The sequence below is a fragment of the Dermochelys coriacea genome, chromosome 3 (genome assembly GCF_009764565.3).
Source record: "Dermochelys coriacea isolate rDerCor1 chromosome 3, rDerCor1.pri.v4, whole genome shotgun sequence".
NCBI classification, from domain to species: Eukaryota; Metazoa; Chordata; order Testudines; family Dermochelyidae; genus Dermochelys; species Dermochelys coriacea.
The window spans coordinates 183,463,905-183,487,923 of record NC_050070.1 but is presented as its reverse complement, the minus strand read 5'-3'; the positions used below and the strand labels follow the sequence as shown (position 1 = coordinate 183,487,923).

General features: G+C 40.4%; 1 protein-coding gene across 49 annotated transcripts in view; it reads right to left on the bottom strand.

Moving 5' to 3' along the window:
• The window catches only part of NRXN1 (neurexin 1), a 1,286,326-nt gene that overhangs the window by 5,069 nt on the left and 1,257,238 nt on the right, over positions 1-24,019 (bottom strand). For 30 of the 49 annotated variants that reach the window (XM_038395424.2, XM_043511928.1, XM_038395430.2 and 27 more), the window contains one exon: positions 18,267-18,354. In XM_038395424.2, coding sequence (XP_038251352.1) covers positions 18,267-18,354 — 88 coding nt within the window. The remainder of the gene's footprint in view (positions 1-18,266; positions 18,355-24,019) is intronic. The other 19 variants (XM_043511917.1, XM_038395431.2, XM_043511933.1 and 16 more) reach the window with 1 other exon arrangement.

Sequence of the window (24,019 nt, the reverse complement as noted above, 5' to 3'; positions counted from 1 at the left end):
AGTAAACACTGACTACAATAGGCTCTGTTTCTTGATTGTACCTACTGTCATAGATGAAAATTCTCCTATCCTGAGTGTGTCACTAATTGTATTACAGAAGACAATGCACTGTCACTGAATAAAGCCTCTTGAGTATTTTTTATTGAACTAAAATGAGGCAAAGACTTATCTTACTGTATGTGATTTCACAAAAATAATTTCTGCCTGAAAAGTAATGGAACTACTGAATAAACTCTTGTCGCTATCTGATGGACTAAAATGCTGTTCTTTCTCCTTCAAATACAGACATCTGTAACAAGTGCTGTCAATTAACTTCCCTATTAATGTCCACTAAATGACATCTCGCAGCTTGCTTATATAGGAGACCACTCTTTGGTACCTAGAGGGAACAGGGGAGAGACTGGAGAATAGCACTGTCACCAAAAAAAGGCAGGTCTATGTGATCGGGGACTCTTTATTGAGAAGAATAGACAGGCCTGTAACTAGAGCTGATCCAGAGAATAGAAGGGTGTGCAGTCTTCCAGGTGCTAAGATACGGGATGTAGACATGAGGTTGAAAAGGATCCTAAAGGGAGCGGGAAAGAATCCCCTAATTATCCTTCATGTGGGAACAAATGATACGGCTAGATTCTCGCTGGAAAGTATTAAGGGAGACTATGCTAGGCTGGGGAAGACGCTTAAGGAAATTGAGGCTCAGGTGATCTTTAGTGGGATCCTTCCTGTTCCTAGAGAAGGGCAACAAAGATGTGACAAGATTATGATTGTCAACAGATGGCTTAGGCAGTGGTGCTATAAGGAGGGCTTTGGGATGTATGGCCACTGGGAGGCGTTCACGGACAGAGGACAGTTCTCTCGGGATGGACTTCATCCGAGTAGGGAAGGAAATAGACTTCTGGGATCAAGGCTGGCACAACTGATAAAGAGAGCTTTAAACTAGGAATTAGGGGGAGATGGTTGGGAGATGTCCAGGTAATCTCCACGCCAGATTTTAGCATTGAGAGGGAAGAAGACGAAGTAAGAAAGGATACAGCCATGGGTAGGAGAATGTATATAAGGAGCGAGGGCGGTGTGGATACTAGTCTAATAGGTTATACTGGCTGTAGAATGACTGTGCCTAATAGGGTACAAAATGTGAGCGAGGCCAAACAGCAAAAATTAAGATGTTTGTACACCAATGCGAGGAGCCTAGGTAACAAAATGGAGGAACTAGAGCTACTGGTGCAGGAAGTGAAACCAGATATGATAGGGATAACAGAAACATGGTGAAATAGTAGTCATGACTGGACTACAGGTATTGAAGGGTATGTGCTGTTTAGGAAAGACAGAAACAAAGGTAAAGGGGGTGGAGTAGCATTGTATATCAATGATGAGGTAGAATGTAAAGAAATAAGAAGCGATGCAATGGATAAGACAGAGTCCATCTGGGCAAAAATTACATTGGGGAAGATAACTAGTAAAACATCTCCTACAATGGTGCTTGGGGTGTGCTATAGACCTCCGGGATCTAATTTGGATATGGATAGAGCCCTTTTTAATGTTTTAATCAAGTAAATACTAATGGAAACTGTGTGATCATGGGAGACTTTAACTTCCCAGATATAGACTGGAGGACCAGTGCTAGTAATAATAATAGGGCTCAGATTTTCCTAGATGCGATAGCTGATGGATTCCTTCATCAAGTAGTTGCTGAACTGACTAGAGGGGATGCCAGTTTAGATTTAATTTTGGTGAGTAGTGAGGACCTCATAGAAGAAATGGTTGTAGGGGATAACCTTGGCTCAAGTGATCATGAGCTAATTCAGTTCAAACTGAACAGAAGGATTAACAAAAATAAATCTGCAACTAGAGTTTTTGATTTCAAAAGGACTGACTTTCAAAAATTAAGGAAATTAGTTAGGGAAGTGGATTGGACTGAAGAACTTATGGATCTAAAGGTAGAGGAGGCCTGGGATTACTTTAAATCAAAGCTGCAGAAGCTATTGGAAGCCTGTATCCCAAGAAAGGGGAAAAAATTCATAGGAAGGAGTTGTAGACCAAGCTGGATGAGCAAGCATCTTAGAGAGGTGATTCAGAAGAAGCAGAAAGCATACAGGGAGTAGAAGATGGGAGGGATCAGCAAGGAAAGCTACCTAATTGAGGTCAGAACATGTAGGGATAAAGTGAGACAGGCTAAAAGTCGAGTAGCGTTGGACCTTGCAAAGGGAATTAAAACCAATAGTAAAAGGTTCTATAGCCATATAAATAAGAAGAAAACTAAGAAAGAAGAAGTGGGGCCGCTAAACACTGAGGATGGAGTGGAGGTTAAAGATAATCTAGGCATGGCCCAATATCTAAACAAATACTTTGCCTCAGTCTTTAATAAGGTTAAAGAGGATCTTAGGGATAATGGTAGCATGACAAATGGGAATGAGGATATGGAGGTAGATATTACCATATCTGAGGTAGAAGTGAAACTGAAACAGCTTAATAGGACTAAATCAGGGGGCCCAGATAATCTTCATCCAAGAATATTAAAGGAATTGGCACCTGAAATTGCAAGCCCATTAGCAAGAATTTTTAATGAATCTGTAAACTTAGGAGTTGTACCAAATGATTGGAGAATTGCTAATATAGTTCCTATTTTTAAGAAAGGGAAAAAAAGTGATCCGGGTAACTACAGGCCAGTTAGTTTGACATCTGTAATATGCAAGGTCCTGGAAAAAATTTTGAAGGAGAAATTAGTTAAGGACATTGAAGTCAATGGTAAATGGGACAAAATACAACAGGGTTTTACAAAAGGTAGATCGTGCCAAACCAACCTAATCTCCTTTTTTGAAAAAGTAACAGATTTTTTAGATAAAGGAAATGCAGTGGATCTAATTTACCTAGATTTCAGTAAGGCATTTGATACCGTGCCACATGGGGAATTATTAGTTAAATTGGAGAAGATGGGGATCAATATGAACATCAAAAGGTGGATAAGGAATTGGTTAAAGGGGAGACTGCAACGGGTCCTACTGAAAGGCGAACTGTCAGGTTGGAGGGAGGTTACCAGTGGAGTTCCTCAGGGATCGGTTTTGGGACCAATCTTATTTAATCTTTTTATTACTGACCTTGGCACAAAAAGTGGGAGTGTGCTAATAAAGTTTGCAGATGATAGAAAGCTGGGAGGTATTGCCAATTCGGAGAAGGATCGGGATATTATACAGGAGGATCTGGATGACCTTGTAAACTGGAGTAATAGTAATAGGATGAAATTTAATAGTGAGAAGTGTAAGGTTATGCATTTAGGGATTAATAACAAGAATTTTAGTTATAAATTGGGGATGCATCAATTAGAAGTAACGGAAGAGGAGAAGGACCTTGGAGTATTGGTTGATCATAGGATGATTATGAGCTGCCAATGTGATATGGCTGTGAAAAAAGCTAATGCGGTTTTGGGATGCATCAGGAGAGGCATTTCCAGTAGGGATAAGGAGGTTTTAGTACCATTATACAAGGCACTGGTGAAACCTCACCTAGAATACTGTGTGCAGTTCTGGTCTCCCATGTTTAAAAAGGATGAATTCAAACTGGAGCAGGTACAGAGAAGGGCTACTAGGATGAGCCGAGGAATGGAAAACTTGTCTTATGAAAGGAGACTTAAGGAGCTTGGCTTGTTTAGCCTAACTAAAAGAAGGTGGAGGGGAGATATGATTGCTCTCTACAAATATATCAGAGGGATAAATACAGGAGAGGGAGAGGAATTATTTCAGCTCAGCACCAATGTGGACACAAGAACAAATGGGTATAAACTGGCCACCAGGAAGTTTAGACTTGAAATTAGACGAAGGTTTCTAACCATCAAAGGAGTGAAGTTTTGGAATAGCCTTCCAACGGAAGCAGTGGGGGCAAAAGATCTATCTGGCTTTAAGATTCTACTCGATAAGTTTATGGAGGAGATGGTATGATGGGATAATGTGATTTTGGTAAGTAATTGATCTTTAAATATTCAGGGTCAATAGGACTAATCCCCTGAGATGGAATATTAGATGGATGGGATCCGAGTTACCCAGGAAAGAACTTTCTGTAGTATCTGGCTGGTGAATCTTGCCCATATGCTCAGGGTTTAGCTGATTGCCATATTTGGGGTCGGGAAGGAATTTTCTTCCAGGGCAGATTGGAGAGGCCCTGGAGGTTTTTCGCCTTCCTCTGTAGCATGGGGTATGGGTGACTTGAGGGAGGCTTCTCTGCTCCTTGAAGTCTTTAAACCATGATTTAAGGACTTCAATAGCTCAGACATGGGTGAGGTTTTTCATAGGAGTGGGTGGGTGAGATTCTGTGGCCTGCGCTGTGCACTAGACTAGATGATCAGAATGGTCCCTTCTGACCTTAGTATCTATGAATCTATGAATTAACTTCCCTATTAATGTCCACTAAATGACATCTCGCAGCTTGCTCATATAGGAGACCATTCTTTGATCACTGAAGCCTGAGGAAAGCAAATAAAAAACATTATTTCAAAGTTACCTAAACCCATTTCTTTTGAGTATATTTTTACAGTTATCTCACTGACTCCATCTATCTGAAGAAGACACAACTATTTAAATAATATTCCTTAAACTTACTACTTTCAAAGTGGCTCTTTCCTAATTTGGCGGTTGTGATTAAAACAAGTTATTTTTGTTTTATTTATGCTTTTGTAAAAAGAGTAATGTAACTCCCAGGGCAGCTATAGGGAAATGGAGCAGTGTCCATGGACAACCTTTGTCACTCTGAACAGATCTGCTTTTCTGTAGTCTCATTAGTCTCCTCAAAGACACTCAAAACTATCACCCTAGTTCATCTATGAAACTGCAAAATAAAGCCAATAACCATGCAGACTATTTGGATTTCAGATAATAAAAATGAAGGTCACAAATCTTTAAGAAATAAAAAGCCGCACACAAAAATTGAAGCTGCCTTGATTGAATTTAGGATGGTTCAGCAAGGAGCAAAAGAAGAACATAAACCTGTGTGCATATCATCCTAGTGATAGGAAATGCCAGCCATGCCATCTTGCAATGATCCTTTCTCAAAATAATTGATAAGATATATATATTGACTTTTCCTTATTAGGAGTCTTCTTGCATTTTTAGGAGATCAATTTTGAATTCTGATTCTACCATATGTTTGAAAAATCTTGTATGAAATAATCACAATTGGCCACAGTTCTATACTGTGCCATTATGGATTAGAACATTATTATAATTCTTGGCTGCCCTTAAAAATGGTTTTACATTTAAAGGGAAGAATTTGACTATTTGCAGTCTCCAGTTTTCATTAATCCTGTAAAAAGAAAATTGGAAATGAAGGCTCCCCCAGCGTTTGTGAATTTAAATTAGTCCACACGTTAACAAACAAGACAAAAAACAACCCCTTCTTCCCTTATTGTCATGCTTTCACACAAAGTTCAGGAATTTACAAGAAAAGAATACATAAATGCTACATTTGCAATGAGGCATGAAAGCAATTATTTACATGCATGCAGTAATTTGCACTCTATGTGTGTGTTTGTTCTAGAGTCGCTGCAAACTATTTTTGCAGGATACTCGGATTCTGGTGAGCAAGATTCTCTGCATTTATGAGCTCACTGCAGTTCACACATTAGACTGTCTCATTAGGAAGCATGGACTGAAAAAATCTATGCACTCCCCCTGTTGCACTGGCAGGGAAGAGCAAGCATAAACCTGCAAGTGTAGAGCAAGACTCTGATTTGGACTATATGCCTTCAAAGGGGACTAACAACCCCCCCATAAATCCCTATATGGGTTACTCAGACCCTGGGTCTGAGACACCCAGGTAAGTGGGTACCACATGCCTACTTACTCCCCACCCTCAGGTGGCTGGGGAGGCAAGGGAGGAACGGAGCTTTCTTTCTGGGTCCCCAGTGTCATCCAATCCAGCAAAAGATGAGCTGGCATGGGAAGGTTTCAGAATTTGTTGTTTTTTAACCCCAATAACAAATTTCTACTCCAGCCTCCTGTGGTCAGATGTGTAAAGGAAAATTTAATAGGCCTCAGACTTTGGTCAAGCCTGTCTAGGCCTTAGACAATCGTCAAGCTTATTTCTGTGTATAAGGGGCAGGAAGGAAGGCAGAGTGGAAAGTTTTAAGCAGAACAATTTGTAACAGACAGGCATGTTAAAGTGTAACCACAATAGTAGTGTTAGAAAGGAAGTTAAACCACAAGAGAAACACCTGTGAATAACAAGAAAAAGCTTGTTTTTCTATACCTCAAATAAGGAAGCTTGTTTTGATAGATTCCTAACAAGGCAAAATATCAATGCGAAAGCATGTGTAACTGCTTGTGGTTTTAAGCTATATAAGCTCCTGTATTTCTGTATTTGGCAGAGCAGCCCTGCCTGTCTCTCCTTGCAATGCACATTGCTTGAAATAAAGGGCCTCAAGCTGATTCTGATCCAAACACAACATGTGGACATTTTTTCCGCCACAAATTGGTGCCGTGACTCGGATAGACAGCGACCCCCGAGAGCCAGAGGACCACGAGCCATTCCCCCACCAGACCCTGGGCCCATCAGGTAAAAGACCTTTTGAAATCTCTATATTGGGTTTCTGGTGGAGGACCGCCCATAGGCTCTGGGCTTGGGTGAGTTGTATGCTCTATCCGGACTTTTTGCTGCCAGACACGCCTGACGCCTTTGGGATGGGTTAGAGTCCCATCCAGGTTTGGTTTCCCCAGGAAGAGCCACTGGTTCTGGCTGGGCAGGTCATGAATAGACCTGGGCAGGCCGTGGATAGACCTGGGTCTGTGTGCCAGTGTGAAAGTGAAGGTCAGTAGACTGGTGTGAGTGTGAGTCACAGGAAGATGCCCAGAGTGCCCTGCAAAGTCAGAGGTGTCTCTAAAGCAAGCCCTGTGACTCCATGGAGCAGGCATCGCGATAAATGCCCTGACCTCGGCAGTTTCCCTCTGCATGGTATGACCGGTGAGGGGCTGTCTGGGTCTAAGAGTGTGTGATCCAATCCCTTCCATCCTTGTACGGTCTGTTTCCATACCCTCTTTCCTCCCCTGTCTCTAGCTCCCGCCCCGAAGGCGGCTTGACAAGCCACTGACTGGTCTGATCACCTCACCTGAAGCAACAGAGTATGTGGCCCCAGCTGACACTTTTTGCTGAAGGGAGGCTGTAAGACAGTTGTGAAGACCCTAAACAAAATCTTCCCTGTGTGAGTGTGATGAATGAATTGAGTTAAGGACTGGGGCCCAGGAAATCCAAAAAGGATTCCCCTCTTGCCAGGTGAAGTACTGGGGGCCGGATGATCCAAGAGGATTCCCCTCTCGCTAGGTACAGATGGGGGCTGGTGAGTCAAAAAGGATCGCCGTCCCACCAAAAGGCACACCGGCGTACTACATGTATGCAAATTATAGTCCTTTCACTTGCAAGTTTTTAGAGAAATGGAATTGGTATACCAGGGATGATCCGAAATTACAGTTTCCCTTAGAGGGAAGTTTCAACCTTGACAAGATTGTGCACTTCAAAGGTGCACTTCTTGCCAGTAATGTCGGACAAGGTCAGTTTGATGCATATTTCGATTGGTATGGGGAAACAGAAAAATGGCCCCATGAATCTCAAATGAGGTGTCTCAAGGACTCCCAGGAGATACTTAAAACACTATTAAAGAAGATAAGAGAAATTAGCTTTTCTCCAAACCCCTGCAGGCCAAAAGCAGATATCTCTCTCTACCCTTCAAGACCTTTTTGGAGTACCCCCACAGCTCCCTCTAAGGATCTTACAGATTTATGTTTAAAATGTAATAGGGGTGGGCAATATTCCTATTCCCCACTCCGTCTCTTCACCTCTGTCCATTTCTATTGGTCCTTTGTTTGACCATCATGCTTTCCTCCTAAGCCCTTGTTCACCTGTTAACCTTTTGGGAAAGGATTTGCTGTGTAAATTAAATTGTACAATCTGTTGTACCCCAGATGGTGTGTATCTGGAAGTGCCTGGTCCCGCTCACAGTGAGGTCCTGGCAGTTTTGTTTGCGGATGCTCCAAAACAGGACACCGACCCCAACCCTTCCTCGTTGCAACAGGAACTGCCGGCTAAGGTCCCTCTCTCATTGTGGGCTAATCATGCTGACCAGGTTGGGCACATTGGGTCAGCCCAATTGGTTATAATTCTGCCTGAATCCAGCAAGACCCCTTCCTAAAATTCATCTGAATCCTCTTTCAAAATAGGCCAAGGAAGGTATCCACCCTGCAGTCACCTCCTTGATTCAGCAGGGAGTAATTATTCCTATGGTCAGTGAGTGTAACTCCCCCATTTTCTCATGTTGTTAACGCTGCTGTTCTCCCTACCTTTCCAGTTGTCCCTAGCCCTGCTACTATCCTTTCCTACAATGCACCAGTGCTGAGGGGTTGTTACTGCCTCAAATAAGGGAAAGGTTGTATTAAGTCAGGACATTACAAATTAAGGTTTTTGTTAAATAAGATGCATCTAGATGTAAAAAAATAAATGGGTGTGTATGTAAATAGGTGTGAATAAATAAATAAAAGGGGGGTTAGTCGAAAAGCCACCCTCCTTGCTAAATTGGTAGTAGAGCAATGCCTGTGCCCATGAGAAAAAAAAAATAATGCAGAAAGAAAAAAGGATTGGGCCCAAACAAGCAGGCAGCAGCAGTTTGAGGAAGTTAAAAGAAAATGACTAAGAAGTTAACTCTGTAGTTACTGGAAGAAATTCAACAAACTGTCTGTAAATAATCCAGGCAAGAGGTTATTTAAGTAAAATCATTTGACTATAAACTAGTTAGTCAAATTTGCTAAAAAAACCACTCCTGGTGTGTACAATGTTTGTTTTATAAGTTTGAGATAAATTGGTGTTGTTTTAAGGTTGTAAAACCAAGAAAATACTTTTGCCAGACAAAAGAAACTAGTGTTGTTTAATTTTGGTATTTAGCATTTAATCCTTAAGGTAACTTAATGCTTTACAAGATTTAAAATGTTTTTTAATAAAGACCAAAATTGTGGCTGCAGCAGGGCAGTCAAAGCCAGGAAAATAAAAAAAAAAGATTTCAAATCTGTACTGGTAACAAATAGCAGATAGAAGCTGTAGTCAGTGCCCCTCACTAAGTCTTAAGGTGGCTCTGTGTAATCAACGGTCACTTTGCCAAAGGGGAAGCCAAAAGTGGTTGTGTTTTCCTTTTCAAATCTATGTGTGTTTAAAAGCAGGAATTAAAGGTTAAAAGTTAATTGTGTCCTTTTAAGACGGAGTCGGCTGATAATTTTGAATCCAAAAGCAAGCCAAAAATGTCTGTGTTAATGCAAATCACCTAAATAATAAAAATAAAAGCCATTAAAACCTGACTTGCCTATAAACCAAATACAGGTCAATATGGGGAATAATTCCTCAGTTTTGCCTGCAATCAGCAAGAATATTTGTAAATATATACTAATTATTTTAATTAATAATTCAATTAATTATTTAAATTATTAATTATAATAAATTAATAAATAATTAATTTGATTTAATAATTAATTTAATAATTAATTTAATTAATAAATAATTAATTGAATATATATATTTAAGCAATACTGCCAGCAGTGTGTAATCTGCCAGCAACATAACGTTGGTAAAGCTGTCAAGGTTAGGCAAGCAGCACATCCCCCTTTCTGGGAACCTTTTATAAATAGTCAAATTAATTTTGTTTAAATGTCTGAATGTTGTAATTATGAGTGTGTTAGTTTTAGTTAATGTATTTTCCAACTGGGTTGAGGCTTTTTCATGTAAAAAGGCAGATGCCAAAAACAGTTGTAAAACTTTTGTTTAAGAATTTTGTACCACGATTTGGCATACCTGTGAGTAGCATCGGTGATCATGGACTGGATAAATTATAAAAAGTTATGTGCAGCTTTACAGATCCAACACAATCTCCACTGCCCCACTACCCGCAGTTTGCCGGAACAATGGAACGCCAAAATGGAATCCTGCCAAAACCAATTAGAATTAACCAGATGCCCTGCCACTTGCTCTTATGAGCATAAAATCCACTGTAAACTGAAAGACTGGACTCAGCCCACATGAAATCCTCATGGGAAAACCAATGAGACTTCCTGCTGCTCCCCCTGTGCCACCAAACCTGAAAGACCTGCAGCTGGATGATAATAAAATACTCACATATTGCCAGTCATTAATGAAGTGTGTCAAGTCTTCTCATTCACAGGTCAAGGGAGCACAGTTAGCTGAACCATGAGAGCCTTGTCACTACCTCCAGCCAGGAGACTAGGTCTATGTCAAGGTCCATCAAAGAAAGACTGCTAAAATCTCGGTGGGAAGGGCCCTTACCGGGTACTCCTAAACACTAATACTAATACTGTCAAATGCCAAGGACTGACTACCTGGCCCCACGCCTCTCACTGTGAAAAAATGACCTCTCCACCTGAGGACATAATAAAGCCTCCAGCCAAGCAAGGTGATTGTGCTAGTAACCTCTCCCTTGCTGCCTCACTGCCGGACAGCTAAGTGAACTAAGACTACGAAATCTTGAAGAATAGCTTGCAGAAGCTAGCCAAAAGTACCTGAAGATAAAACTTTTAATATTCTTCAGCCTCTCCTTCTTAATGAACTTAGGGTGGCGATGGGAAAGTAATATTTTTCTAAATCTTAGACAATAGTGTAGCTACAATTTGGAACATTCATAAGGGTCAACAACATGAAAAGAAATTAGAACAGTTAAAAAAAGCCACGGGTCTTATTAATGGTACACAATTAACCCAGACACAAGCGGGAGTGGGTGAATTACGTATTAATTACACCTTTAGTTCGATGACTCAGAAACTCCTAACGGTTATCGTACTAAATATCACTAAGGCTAGGAAAGAATTGCAGTGGGATCCAGCTTGTTCAGAGGTTCAACATTTTCTGTGTGACCAGCTCACGGCCATTCAGAGCGATCTTGAACATCAGACGTGGCCTACTGCCCTTACAGATACTTCAGGAGTTCCATCTAATCTGTGGCCGTGGAAACATACTTGAAGAGTTTCTAAGTGGAAGTGTAAATGTTCACAGTGCTCCTTCCAAGAATATGGGCCGGTCAGAGGGGTATGGGCCCCCACATACCTAATCCTGCCGGATCCATGGGAAGGATGCATGTGAGATTGGATAATTCACCAAGACATTTGGGAAATTAAACCACCAAGTAGGCCTAATCTATTTATAGTCAGCGCTCCTAAAATAACACCTGATATCTGGATAGGGATAAGAAATTAGTGAACTAATAAACACAAAAGTATAGGCTAAGGTGATGGCAAAGAGCCATCAAAGGGGGGATTGTGAAGGAAAATTTAATAGGCCTCAGACTTTGGTCAAACCTGTCTAGGCCTTAGACAATTGTCAAGCTTATTTCTGTGTATAAGGGGCAGGAGGGAAGGCAGAATGGAAAGTTTTAAGAATCATAGAATCATAGAATATCAGGGTTGGAAGGGACCTCAGGAGGTCATCTAGTCCAACCCCCTGCTCAAAGCAGGACCAATCCTCAACTAAATCATCCCAGACAGGGCTTTGTCAAGCCTGACCTTAAAAACTTCTAGGAAGGAGATTCCACCACCTCCCTAGGTAATGCATTCCAGTGTTTCACCACCCTCCTACTGAAAAAGTTTTTCCTAATATCCAACCTAAACCTTCCCCTCTGCAACTTGAGACCATTACTCCTTGTTCTGTCATCTGCTACCACTGAGAACAGTCTAGATCCATCCTCTTTGGAACCCCCCTTCAGGTAGTTGAAAGCAGCTATCAAATCCCTCCTCATTCTTCTCTTCCGCAGACTAAACAATCCCAGTTCCCTCAGCCTCTCCTCATAAGTCATGTGTTTCAGTCCCCTAATCATTTTTGTTGCCCTCTGCTGGACGTTTTCCAATTTTTCCACATCCTTCTTGTAGTGTGGGGCCCAAAACTGGACACAGTACTCCAGATGAGGCCTCACCAATGTTGAATAGAGGGAAACGATCACGTCCCTCGATCTGCTGGCAATGCCCCTACTTATACAGCCCAAAATTCTGTTAGCTTCTTCGCAACAAGGGCACACTGTTGACTCATATCCAGCTTCTCATCCACTGTAACCCCTCGGTCCTTTTCTGAAGAACTGCTCCCTAGCCATTTGGTCCCTAGTCTGTAGCGGTGCATGGGATTCTTCCATCCTAAGTGCAGGACTCTGCACTTGTCCTTATTGAACCTCATCAGATTTCTTTTGGCCCAATCCTCTAATTTATTATGAATGCTTAATGGCTCTGATTCATCACTGCATTACTCTAGCTTTGTGCCAGTGGACATACCTTGGCATGGAAATTGTGCAGAGTGGTAACAATTCAGGCCCAGTACCTCAGCTGTAAACTTAGCAATACTAACTGACAAAGCATTCTAATTCTTGTATTAACACATCGGTCAAAGCAAAGGAAGTAACAAATGGGAATGGGGAAAGGTTTCATTTCACAAACAGATACACATACACATTACAGGGTAACGACAACTTTGTTTCACTGCTGCCAGGAGATTGTTTGGGCCAAGCAATCCAGTACATAAGAAAATATATGCATTAGACATAGCCAATCAGCTTTAGGAGTAATATCAAAGTGTTGCTTGAGGGAAACAATATATCTGCATTAATATTCTATGTGCTTAAGCCTCTAGTAATGCATCATTTAATTTCAAAGATGCTGCAGCAATTCAGTTATTTAGACCTAACAAACTAAACACTTTATAGTTTGATTCAAGAGAACAGAATTTACAATAATTTTAAAAGACCAACCCTACAAATAGAAAACATAATTTCTAGCTTTTGTTTGACTTCTAATAAGGGCCAGATCTTGCAGTCCTTACTCAGAGCCTGATCTAATTCCCATGGAAGTCAATCGGACCTATTCCATTGATTGTTATGGGATTGGATCAGATTCATAGGCCATACTAAAGCAAACTCCTTTCCCTCTCCCCCCTTTATTTAATCAGATAAAACTCCACTGGAAGGTTTATCTGTGCCAAGACTAAGGATCTGACCCACAGTGACTTCTGTGTTTTACACAACATCTGATATAATTACAGACCTAGTAGATCATTGTCACATCATTGCATTTAGCATTTATGAAAAGTACTGGAAGACTGAATTTCTCTGTTTATCTTCAGATTCATGTAGTTCCATGGACAATGGCAATGCATGTTTCCTTATGCTCCCCTACCAATGTGACTCCTTCCTGACCTGGAAGGATCACCCTACCTTATCAGGAGTGAAAGTATAGATCATTCTTCACTGGAAATCACTGACCTGTTGCTGAGATGGCCAACAAAGGTGCCAGAGAGTGGACAAGTTTCCATGTCCCAAAAATGGGCAAGATTAACTGGACTGAGACCTCTCACTCAGTCACAAATGTACTATTACAAACAAAGGTAAATAAGATAAAAAGAGATAAATTGATAGAGAGATGGATTTTACATAATTTACCATGACCTTAAAGCCTGTGCAATGCTATCTATTTAAAATATGTTAACAAATCCCCTCCAGATAATGCAGAAATGAAATTAAATAAAAATAAATACCAATTATCCTCTTTCTTAGAAATAAATCCTAGATTTTAATTCTAGATGACACCTGGATAGTAAACACAAGTAATTCCTACTGTTCTATTCCATGAATGATGAATGCATCTGACTGAATGCTATGAAGATACAGGTACATACATTTATTGGTTAATAATAAACCATTGCAAAAGGTTTTTAATGACACAATCCCTACTCTCATATTTTAGTTGTGCAAGCACCATATATTGTGATACAGATCATTTTATTACCGGATGCACAGTGAAATTGCTTCCTCTAAGAGACTATGGTCATGTATTCACAGGCAGGTGGTAGTGAGCATTTGTTTTAAGATCGATGCTGTGCTTCATTCAATAATTGCTGTGCTTTGCATCAGACTTGTTTCTCTTTCTCTCAAGATAACAATTCTATCTTTTATGGCTCAAAGCTCTCTGCCTCATATACTTTAAATGAATTAAGTTGCTCTCTGCCTTTTTGTTTTATTGTTGTTTCTCTACATTTTAAGGGTAATATTAGTAAAGAATTCTGGACGTCTCTCTGTAGCATCTCCTTCCTCCTGTTTTTGTTTTTTTTCTTTTTCTGTTTCAAATGTATGAATTTTAATGATTTTATTTAAAATCCCCACCGTCTCAACCATTGTTAGGATGAGGAGGATGGCAGAGCAGCTGCCTATGGGCTGATGGCAGTGTTTTCTGAGAAAGGGGTGATGTTTCCTAGAGGAAGCATAAGAAAAATACACCTTCCAGAAAATGGGTATTATATATCAACCCCTTAATGGATTTTGAGCCAAGTCTTCTTCACAGTACATTGCCCAAGTAACAGGACTGGGTCCTGGTGATCTCTGCAGGGCAGAAATCCTCCTCCCTGCATAACATAAAAGGACCTAGGGGTTATAGTGGACGAGAATCTGGATATGAGTCAACAGTGTGCCATTGTTGTGAAGAAGCTAACAGAATTTTGGGCTGTATAAGTAGAAGCATTGCCAGCAGATCGAGGGATGTGATCATTCCCTTCTATTCGGCATTGGTGAGGCCTCATCTGGAGTACTACAAGAAGGATGTGTAAAAATTGGAAAGAAATGAGCAAAGGGCAACAAAAATGATTAGGGGACTGGAGCACATGATTTATGAGGAAAGGCTGAGGGAACTGGGATTATTCAGTCTGCAGAAGAGAAGAATGAGGAGGGATTTGATAGCTGCTTTCAACTACCTGAAAGAGGGTTCCAAAGAGGATGGATCTAGACTGTTCTCAATGGTACCAGATGACAGAATGAGGAGTAATGATCTCAAGTTGCAGTGGGGTAGGTTTAGGTTGGATATTAAGAAAAACTATTTCATTAGGAGGGTGGTGAAGTACTGGAATGGGTTACCTAGGGAGGTGATGGAATCTCCTTCCTTAGATGTTTTTAAGGTCAGGCTTGACAAAGCCCTGGCTGGGATGATTTAGTTGATGATTGGTCCTGCTTTGAGCAGGGGGTTGGACTAGATGACCTCCAGAGGTCCCTTCCAACCATGATAGTCTATGATTCTATGACCTAATTTAGAATTAAGCCCAATATTTTTAACTCTGCTCATCTGCTCCAATACTTCGATTAGCTACAGTGGCTTTGCTTTTATTTGACCAATTTTGGACATATATTCACCTCTACATTTTTTTTTTAAACTTCAGTAGCTGCACATTAAATTCCAGCCCATTATAATTGGATTAAATGAGCAGTGTGGTGCTATTCGTAATTGAAATTCTATAGAAAGCTGTGGTCTGCAGAAGGCCTGGGAGAAAGTAGAACAAAGCCTTTAATGTGCAAAGTGAAGATTTGCCAGCCATCAGCTTCACAGCTCATCAGGAGGAATTAGCAGACTATTCTGGTCCTTCTTTTCTGGACAGGTTTCTAGGAAACAAAATTTTTCACAACTTGCATACAAAACAAAATGGTAAAGTGTTTTATGCTTTGTGACTTCATTTATTGGATGAAGCAGCCAGGGAAATTTAGAGGATATTATTATTATTATTATTATTATTATTAATTATTATTATTATTTGGGGTAAGTAATGATTTGCAGAGGGGAAGGGGGTGAGAATATATTGTAGAAAACATAACATATTGCCTTTCCTCGCTAAATAATGGAAATAAAATATGTTCACTAAGTTTTGCATACTAATAAATTTGTTATGACTTCATCCAATTATGGCATATTTAGCAGTTTGTGCTCCACGGTGAAATCTGCAATTATAATTTTTGTGCCTTTATGTTCTAGACATGTTTATGGGATTGCAGTTTAGCAGCTCCTAATCCATGGTACATTTTTATATCCCATATGAAATTTTTTGCAAGTCGCATACTCACATTTGTTATTTAGAAGACAGGTGCACAGAAAGCAAAGCTGATGGTGACACACCAGGGCTAGCTAGCAGCCCTCAACTCTGCAACACATTTCTCTCAGGAGATGAAGCCCCAGTTTAAAAATAAATCTAGTTAACCAATAATTTAGCGCAATCAGTATGTTTATAATAACCATCAACTGTACATAGAGCAGACTGTCACCATTTCCTTTTCTTTATAGAAAGTTTTATCATTCAATTTGTAGACCTTAGCATTAAAGGGTTTTTTGTTTTTTGTATGGATCTCTCCTAGTTCTAGAAAGACCATGCTGTTACAGCATTTATTCAATGAGCTTTTAAAAAAAGATGTGTGCATGAGTGGAACTAAGAGCTTTGGCTTGAACTAGGCAAATTACGAACTAACATTATGTAAACATCCTCATATGGCTCAGTCAGTACACTTTAGCTGAGCTTGGTCCCTGTCCATTGTCACAGCATTCTTAAACAAACAGAAAATGAATAGCATTGTTTGATGATGATTGAGCAGAAGAAATAGAAAAGCTAATGGACATAAAGCTATCGGCAAGGCTGTGTGCAAACACCAATATTTGTATTCACTTCTGGGCCAGAATTAGGATAGAAATGATAAGTTGTCACAAAGCTTTATTTCACTCATGCCCCCCCGTACCTCCACCAGGTAAATGAGTGTGCAAGGCTCCAGGCCCATTAAGATTTGTGAGATCTGAAGCCTTGTGCCCCCAGATTAAAATAGTCTCAGAGACATGTCTGACTGGTCTGTCAGTGACTGATGGTAAAATTTCAGCTGTAGGGCTGAGACACTGTAAATACATTTTCACTGCTATTGTTTCTGTCGGGGGGGGGGGCAGGGGGGAATGTTTTAACACTAGATCATAGAAGTAGAGTGGCCACCCAGGCTTGAATTTGCTAATAGGACAGCACTGCCTAATTGCATGGACCCAATTTAGCAGCTAGCTAGAGAAGAGAAGAATGTTATACAGTGTTGATCCATGATGGGCAAATGCCAGAATTCCTATCCTCAAGAATTTGAAAATAAGAAGGAAATACCAGAATAAATTGTGGAAATTTATTTTCATTCTGAAGTGTACAGAAACCCTAGTCTCAATGTCTGTGTCCTGCCCATGATTTATAGCACCTTCACAAGTAAAATGCTGTTCTGAAAAAAGCAGGGATTTTCAAGCTGATGCATTAGTCAATTGGAAAGTACTAGTACTTTAGCCTTGGAATTTCATCTGTCTCGTCATAGACTGGTGTTCCTTAACATAACTCAGAATCCTTTGAAGGGACAGGAACTTTAAACCTTAGCAGACCAACCTGGCATGTACAAGTTCTTTAATGACCTAGTCTGTCATTCCATAGGGTACATATTCTCAATGACTACCCAGGAAGGAGGTGACTACAAAAAACAATCACTAGGACAGGCACAGGCTACAACCTCATTCACCTTTATTGAAACTTCCCTTGAACAAGAACATGTCGCTCTATATGACTTCAATGGAAAATGCACATCTACATCTAAGGCCAAATCTTGCCTCTCATTTTGACCAGACATAAGTCTCCTAGGGTGAAGAAAAATAATTATTGTGTTTCCTATATAGTTGCTCTTATGCACCAAACATGAAGTGCCCCTTTTGGTTGTGCACCTTAATATACAGGCCATTCTTCAACTTTCCTCGGTTTGCACTTAGACTGCATACAGTAGTAACATATAAAATTTTACCCATTATACTTCAGATAACTAAACTATGTTTACTGCAAGTACTGAGATATCACCAAGATATCTAAGGTGACTGACAAGTTAAATGCAACCAATACATAGTCCTAGTTAATAATAAGAGCTGTGACAAATACTGAACAATCAGGTACCCATTCAGAAGTGACGATAAAATAACGACTCACACCCACCATATTCAAGGAAAAAGTTCACATTACTTTAATATGACAGCTGGATTATTTTTAAGGTTATGGGCTATAATATTCCTTTTTAAAACAAATTTATTGAGGAGTTTCTTTCAAAATTGTGGTAAACACTTTTCCTTTTGGAGAGGGAATATATTATTTAACTCCATTTGTTATAGATATATATATTCACATGCATACACACGAGCACTGGAAGGTACTTTGAATCTGGTCTCAGGTCCTTACCACATTGCAAGGGTGTTCAGCTCGGGTGTACCAACAATTTGCTCCAATCTGCTAGCTTTGCAAATTGTCTCCTTTCCAATTGAGAGGATTGGTTATATTATATGTATATAAGAGAAGGCCCCTCATCCAATCTCTATCCACTGCTTAAGAAAAGATTTGCCAATTCAGATTATTGACTACAGCATGCAAATATGAAATAAAAGAAAGGAATAAAAAAGTTGACTAACCTAACCCACCTGAGCTCGGCTCACAGGGATCAATATCCTCGTCATCACTGGGACATTCAGCTGAGGCGACCAGGATGTCATCTGTGGTCTGCAAAGAAAATAAAGTCAAGTAGATTCACTTAAACTGAGCCAGCATATGCTCAGATGATCATTAGCATATCTGCCATCACTCATTTCAGCCTTAATATTTTATGATACAAAGATGCTCTCCATTTGTTTTACAGTGGAGCTCTGCTTTTCTATACATTCATGTCATTTTTCAAAGGATTCTGTCAGATACCAAAAGCAGGCAATTGAAAATTTCATGACAATTCTCTTCAGCCATTTTGTTCTAACAAGAAAGAGAACATAGAGGGACAAAGTACTTGCATCTAGATGTTATTCTTTTCTCTCTATGTCCAATATATAAACTATGAATATATACAGAAAAAACTGGGGGCATAAATCCCAGCCAAAACAGAGCATATTAAATTTATTGTAATTGCAGACACCATCAGAGGTGCATCAATAGTTTTTCTTCAATAATTATACTTGCATTCTTAAGAGTAGCTACAATACCATATCGACTGCTACAGAATATTTACAACTGCTCAGGAAAAAGACCTGACCATCATTTGCACATAGCTGCATGAAAACATATGCTCAATGCATAGTCGTGGTCTAAAAAGCAAACAAAATGATAGGATGTATGAAGAGTGGGTTAGAAAATAACACTGATAATATTAGAATCTCTTATATAAAAAGGAATTCTGTATCTAGTTCTGATAACTATATTTCAAAAAGGATACAGCAGAAACAGAATGGTTCCAGATATGGGTGACCAAAATTATTAGAGGCATTAAAGATTTCCATAGGAAAAAACTGAATGGGGAGACTATTTAATTTGCAGAGGAGACAAATAAGAGGGTACATGATAGAGGTGTACAAAATACTGAGTGAAAAGAAAAGGAGTACTTGTGGCACCTTAGAGACTAACAAATTTATTTGAGCATAAGCTTTTGTGAACTACAGCTCACTTCATCGGATGCATGCAGCGGAAAATACAGTGGGGAGATTTATATACACAGAGAACATGAAACAATGGGTTTTCTCATACACACTGTAAGGAGAGTGATCACTTAAGATGAGCCATCATCGGCAGTGGGGGGGGGGGAAGGAGGAAAACCTTTCATGGTGACAAGCAAGGTAGGCCATTTCCAGCAGTTAACAAGAACATCTGAGGAACAGTGGGGGGCTGGGGTGGGGGGGGAGAAATAACAATGGGGAAATAGTTTTACTTTGTGTAATGACTCATCCATTCCCAGTCTCTATTCAAGCCTAAGTTAATTGTACCCAGTTTGCAAATTAATTCCAATTCAGCAGTCTCTCATTGGAGTCTGTTTTTGAAGTTTTTCTGTTGAAGGATAGTCACCCTCAGGTCTGTAATCGAGTGACCAGAGAGACTGAAATGTTCTCCGACGGGTTTTTGAATGTTATAATTCTTGACGTCTGATTTGTGTCCATTTATTCTTTTACGTAGAGACTGTCCAGTTTGACCAATGTACATGGCAGAGGGGCATTGCTGGCACATGATGGCATATATCACATTGGTAGATGCACAGGTGAACGAGCCTCTGACAGTGTGGCTGATGTGATTAGGCCCTATGATGGTGTCCCCTGACTAGATATGTGGACAGAGTTGGCAACGGGCTTTGTTGCAAGGATTAGTTCCTGGGTTAGTGTTTCTGTTGTGTGGTGTGTGGTTGCTGGTGAGTATTTGCTTCAGGTTGGGGGGCTGTCTATAAGCAAGGACTGGCCTGTCTCCAAAGAGCTGTGAGAGTGATGAGTCATCCTTCAGGATAGGTTGTAGATCCTTGATGATGCGTTGGAGAGGTTTTAGTTGGGGGCTGAAGGTGATGGCTAGTGGCGTTCTGTTATTTTCTTTGTTGGGCCTGTCCTGAGATCTTGACAATCCTGCTGTCAGGGTGCCAATGCCTGAGATAGTTTATGGATCTTGGGTATCTGCTACCCAAGATCCATAAACCTGGAAATCCTGGATGCCCCATCATCTCAGGCATTGGCACCCTGACAGCAGGATTGTCTGGCTATGTAGACTCCCTCCTCAGGCCCTACGTTACCAGCACTCCCAGCTATCTTCGAGACACCACTGACTTCCTGAGGAAACTACAATCCATTGGTGATCTTCCTAAAAACACCATCCTAACCACTATGGATGTAGAAGCCCTCTACACCAACGTTCCACACAAGGATGGACTACAAGCCGTCAGGAAAAGTATCCACGATAATGTCACGGCTAACCTGGTGGCTGAACTTTGTGACTTTGTCCTCACCCATAACTATTTCACATTTGGGGACAATGTATACCTTCAAATCAGCGACACTGCGATGGGTACCCGCATGGCCCCACAGTATGCCAACATTTTTATGGCTGACTTAGAACTACGCTTCCTCAGCTCTCGTCCCCTAATGCCCCTACTCTACTTGCACTACATTGATGACATCTTCATCATCTGGACCCAAGGAAAAGAAGCCTTTGAGGAATTCCACCAGGATTTCAACAATTTCCATCCCACCATCAACCTCAGCCAGGACCAGTCCACACAAGAGATCCACTTCCTGGACACTACGGTGCTAATACGCGATGGTCACATAAACATCACCCTATATCAGAAACCTACTGACTGCTATTCCTACCTACATGCCTCTAGCTTTCATCCAGATCATACCACAGGATCCATTGTCTACAGCCAAGCTCTACGATACAACCGCATTTGCTCCAACCCCTCAGACAGAGACAAACACCTACAAGATCTCTATCATGCATTCTTACAACTATAATACCCACCTGCTGAAGTGAAGAAACAGATTGAGAGAGCCAGAAGAGTACCCAGAAGTCACCTTCTAGAGGACAGGCCCAACAAAAAAAATAACAGAATGCCACTAGCCATCACCTTCAGCCCCCAACTAAAATCTCTCCAACCCATCATCAACGATCTACAACCTATCCTGAAGGATGACCCATCACTCTCACATATATTGGGAGACAGGCCAGTCCTTACTTACAGACAGCCCCCCCAACCTGAAGCAAATACTCACCAGCAACCACACACCACACAACAGAAACACTAACCCAGGAACCTATCCTTGCAACAAAGCCCGTTGCCAACTCTGTCCACATATCTAGTCAGGGGACACCATCATAGGGCCTAATCACATCAGCCACACTATCAGAGGCTTGTTGACCTGCGCATCTACCAATGTGATATATGCCATCATGTGCCAGCAATGCCCCTCTGCCATGTACATTGGTCAAATTGGACAGTCTCTACGTAAAAGAATAAATGGACAGAAATCAGACGTCAAGAATTATAACATTCAAAAACCCGTCGGAGAACACTTCAATCTCTCCGGTCACTCGATTACAGACCTGATTGTGGCTATCCTTCAACAGAAAAACTTGAAAAACAGACTCCAACGAGAGACTGCTGAATTGGAATTAATTTGCAAACTGGATACAATTAACTTAGGCTTGAATAGAGACTGGGAATGGATGAGTCATTACACAAAGTAAAACTATTTCCCCATGTTATTTCTCCCCTCCCCCACTGTTCCTCAGATGTTCTTGTTAACTGCTGGAAATGGCCTACCTTGCTTGTCACCATGAAAGGTTTTCCTCCTTCCCCCCCCCCGCTGCTGGTGATGGCTCATCTTAAGTGATCACTCTCCTTACAGTGTGTATGAGAAAACCCATTGTTTCATGTTCTCTGTGTGTGTATATAAATCTCCCCACTGTATTTTCCACCAAATGCATCCGATGAAGTGAGCTGTAGTTCACGAAAGCTTATGCTCAGATAAATGTGTTAGTCTCTAAGGTGCCACAAGTACTCCTTTTCTTTTTGCGAATATAGACTAACACGGCTGCTATTCTGAAAATAGTGAGTGGTACTTAGAACAGAAATTGGGCACTCTATTTACCTTCTTATAGTACAACAAGAAGAGGACATTCAATGAAACTGAAAGTCAACCATTTGAAAACTGATAAAGAGAAATACGTCTTTATATAGTGTACAATTACAGTGTCCAGATCTTAGTTGGATTAAAAAGAAAAGGAATACTTGTGGCACCTTAGAGACTAACAAATTTATTAGAGCATAAGCTTTCGTGAGCTACAGCTCACTTCATCGGATGCAGTTGGATTAAGACACTAATAGATATTTATAAACCCGATGAGAACATCCACAGTTACATTAGAAATAGAAGAACTAAATAAGTGGTATCTACTTAAGTCAAACACTTAGGGTATGTCTATATTGCAGTTAAAAACCCGCAATGGACACTTGCAAGCTGACCCGGGCTTCAGCTCGCAGGGCTGTTTAATAGTGGTGTAGACATTTGGGCTCAAGCTGGACACCAGCCCAAGCCCAAACATTTACACTGCAATTAAACAGACACTTAGCTCAATCCCTGCAAGTAGGGTGACCAGATATCTCAATTTTATAGCAACAGTGCTGATATTTGGAGCTTTGTCTTGTATAGGTGCCAATTACCTCCCTACCCCCATCCCAATTTTTCACACTTGCTGTCTGGTCACCCTACCTGCAAGTCCAAGTCAGCTGGCATGGCTGAGCTGTGGGTGTCTAACTGCAGTGTAGACATACCCTTAGTGATGTTGTTAAGAAGGAACTTTCTCTATCATCAAGTTAATCCATAATTGTCCATTTCAAGGTTACGTGTACCTTCCCATGAAACATTTGGTACTGGCCACAATTGGAGATATGATACACTACATGGAGCTCAGGATGCAGCTGGAATATAGTCATTCCTATGGTCCTATATGGTACTTACCCAAACTGTGAGATGCAAAATATATTCATCAGTGTGGGATCTTACATTTAAGCACTTTTTCCAATGAATAAAGGGAGGAAATCTGTTCCATGTTCAGCTTTTAAACCTATGAGGAATATCACTTTGATGCAACACTTTTATTTCTCTACAGATGTTTGGCAATGTTGTTTATTATGCTTCTAGTTGAAGTTTTATAGCAAAGAATGTTTATTAAAATAGGCTTATTCTTTGATGTGCCTCACAGATATTAAGGAACATATGCTTACAATGTTCTCATGAGGTAGGGAAGTGCTATTATCCCCATTTTACAGGACTGAGGCACAGGAAGATTAAGTGACTGACCCAAAGTCACACAAGAAGTCTATGGAAGACATCATAGTCTGGTGCCTAAACCACAGAACCACCCATCTTTAGGGAAAACCACATTGTAAATCTATGAGATTCGCAAAGAGACTGGGAGATATATGAAGAGAGAGAGACAAAAAGACATGTAATCTTTTTTTCTATACCATATAGAAAAAAATTGGAACTGTAGCCAAAAGGTAGCTACAAATATCCTAATACATTCTCAGGCAAATAAAACAAAAACAAAAAACAAACAAACAAACAAACAAACAAAAAATTCACTGAGACAATTGAAGGCTGCACATTAATACCTCCCTCCATTTTTGAAAAATGGCCTAAGAAGACTCTGCAGCTGAAAACCAACTAACCACCCTTAAAAACATGGAAATAAAAAGTTAAGCTACTGCTTTAAGAAACAAACAAAACTCAAAAAACATGGAAAATCAGCATGAGTCAATCAAACACTCTTAGCCGTGTCCACATAGTCTCATCTTTGCATTTACTTGTAACATTGAAGACATTCTCTTTGTGCAGTATGCAGACGGCCAATTGAAAAGTTATGT